The 2839-nt window shown below is 40.9% G+C and overlaps 1 protein-coding gene across 1 annotated transcript in view; it reads right to left on the bottom strand.

The window, feature by feature from the left end:
- The window catches only part of LOC118424963 (ATP-dependent translocase ABCB1-like), a 34300-nt gene that overhangs the window by 22642 nt on the left and 8819 nt on the right, over positions 1-2839 (bottom strand). The window contains exons 2-6 of the mRNA XM_035833772.1: positions 2295-2712; positions 1608-1695; positions 1168-1406; positions 566-656; positions 238-371 (exon numbers count right to left, since the gene is read on the bottom strand). Of these exons, the coding sequence (XP_035689665.1) occupies positions 238-371; positions 566-656; positions 1168-1406; positions 1608-1695; positions 2295-2689 (947 nt within the window). The 5' untranslated portion in view covers positions 2690-2712. The remainder of the gene's footprint in view (positions 1-237; positions 372-565; positions 657-1167; positions 1407-1607; positions 1696-2294; positions 2713-2839) is intronic.

The following is a 2839-nucleotide window of genomic DNA, read 5'->3' as shown; positions in this document are numbered from 1 at the left end:
TTGTACTTCAATTACAGTCAGAACACTGTTGTTTGAAAAATGGGGACAACAATTGTTGAAAAAACAAGAACAAGAACGAAAACCCAGTTGCTCATAACTGTCTCCACACAAGTCTTCAAGTTACTATCAAAATTTATGCAATACAGGTAAACCTTCAAATGGAATTAAAAGGTCTTCTATTAGATCGGCTGTTTTGTTTTCAAATCAGAATAGAGCCTGAATGGCACATCATCTTACTCAGCTAGCACAGAGTTGAGTTCCCCGCTCGGGTTTGTGTCGAACCAGCCGACTTCCTGCCTCATCACGGCACGGAAAAAGTTCTGCCTGATCCGTCGCGTTTGCCGTGCTCCGGCTAGTGTCCAGAAGGCAATCTGCAATGCGTTGATGAAGGTTAGACATCCAGGAAGTCGTTACTCAAGTAACTGGATATGATTTTGGAAATGGTCAGATGTTTCAGAGAGCCATTTAATGTCAGCTTCCATGTACTGTAATTTGTGTAATGAAATCAGGAAGGTTACCAGTTACCTTCTAACTGTTACATGAGAAAAAAGAAAAACTAACAAACCTGGAGGTATCCGAATATCACCACACCGAAAGCCAAGCCAACGAAATAGTACGACAAGTCTGCCATGACCACCGTGATCCCTAACGCATCGCTGTGGAGTGGATGGTACCATTGTCAGAACAACTCAGCTGGAGCTACCTCATTCTGACAGAATGGCTGATGGCAAAACAATACTATCGTAATGGTACAATTGGTTTACACTTCAAATAATGTTGAAAAAGTTGGTTTACATTGTGTTAGATTTTGTGTATGTTAATACATTTCTATAATTTTCAAAAAGAATTGTTTGAAAAGGGAATTGTTACACGAGAATGTAACTGATGAACACACGTGAGAACTGACAAGAGTGGTGGCGGCAGCAAATACACGCGAGATCATACGAGACTTTCCTGCCCAGTCACATGTGTGAACTTGTGACAGGGGAAGCCAGAACTCAGATCTCGATATGATGCTGTTGAAACACCTATCGATAATACAAAATGAGCTACTTTATTTACCCAAAATTGATGAATATTTGATGTCCTCAAGTCATCTACAAGTCTAAATCAAGATTGTGTTGAACCTAAACAAGAAATTTTAAGAAAACTCATCAAATTACTTACTCCCATTGCTGTTCATTCAGACTGAAGTTGGCAAACGTGGCATTGTCGAAGGTGCAGTTGTAGATGCTACTGTACCCAAAGACTTCCCGGCAGATGGCGTCAAACTTTCCGTAGTTGGTGAACACATCCACCATATTACCCATGACATAGAGGAGGATAGGCTGCATGACGCCATCCAGGACAGAACATATGGTGCCCAAGATCATGTAGATAACATCCACTTTGTCAGCATATCGCATCTGAAAAAACATCAGTCCAAAACTTGCTCTCAGATTTTTTGGTTTAATGATACAGATTAAACGTCGATGAAGGTTAGACATCTGGGTAAAAAGCAGCAACTCAAGCAACAGTGGATATAAATTTGGTTTTTCCAAAACCATACTCTGGAGTTGTTGGACTAACTGCTTTTTGGCAATACAATTAAAGTTGAATCTACTTACCAATTCAGAGAAGCCAATCATTTCTGTTTTCTCTTCTTCTCCTTCTTTTTTCTCTTTTTTTTCCTTCTTGACTTTCCATTTTCTTCTCCTGTGAAGCACAAAGAAAATTTCTAAAACCTGAGATGGGAATTATACTGGCTGCTGAAAAGTTTTAAACTACAGCTGTGGCAGGCCAAAATATACCACTGGCCATAATAACGCTGGTTCACCTTTTTCCTAGGGTGACCTATATCCGTTGTTTAAAAAAAAAGCATATTTAGGAATATGAAGTCGACGAACGGTGGTTTCAGATCGGAACATTTTGAAAATATTACAAATTTGAAACCACAGTCCGCAGACTTGATATTCCTAAATGTGCTGTTTTTAAAGACAACGAATAAAGGTCACCCCGCGGATAAAGGTGAACTAGCATTATACCCTGGAGGATTTTGGTTAGGGATACATTATGCCTGTTGCACTGGTAGTCTGGTACCATTTTGAGTTAAAAACCTACTGGATTAACAATGATCTAATCATTGTTTAGCATAAAAATGTACACTTTGTAAAATATACTTTAATGCTTTGAATTCATTTCCAACAAAAGTCAATGAAGGATTCAATGATGTATAATTATATTAATTGTAATACTACATTTTGTATTATACAGTCACAGGAACATATTGTCACCTGTTAACACGAATGACTCACTTTTTACTGCTACTCCTGATTTCAAATGCATCTTCGTAAGATTTCCTCCTACAGATGGGTGCCACCTGAGAAAATATCTTAACGTCTACGTCTCCATTCGCCACTACAGAACCATTTTCAGAGGGACCGTCATCCGGAAAATCGTCATCAAACTCCTCTTCGTTTGTCTGCGTTTCTCCGTTTACACGATGAGATTCTGTTTCTGATCCGCTTGAGACAATGGAGTCCTGTCTCCTAGAGCTGAGGTCATCTTCGTTCGGTTCGTAACTCGAGTTGTCGTAGTCGTGGCTTTCTCTTCGGATCGCCGCCATGACAACGGGGTCACGGATGGCTGCTTCGTAAGACGGAGGAGGGCTACTGGATCTGCGCAGGTCTCGGGAGTCCTGATCGCCCATGGCCCCTGGATGTCTCCGTCAACCTGCAGGGTTTGGACAAAGCAGATACAAGTGTGTCAGATACAGTGATATAACCCTCCACAGGCGCAGCAAGCAGCTTCAACGGGGAGAAATCCTGGTACATTCAGTCGGCTCTATGCACCATGTGCA

The sequence above is a fragment of the Branchiostoma floridae genome, chromosome 10 (assembly GCF_000003815.2).
Source record: "Branchiostoma floridae strain S238N-H82 chromosome 10, Bfl_VNyyK, whole genome shotgun sequence".
Taxonomy (NCBI): Eukaryota; Metazoa; Chordata; class Leptocardii; order Amphioxiformes; family Branchiostomatidae; genus Branchiostoma; species Branchiostoma floridae.
This window is presented reverse-complemented; position numbering and strand designations above follow the sequence as displayed.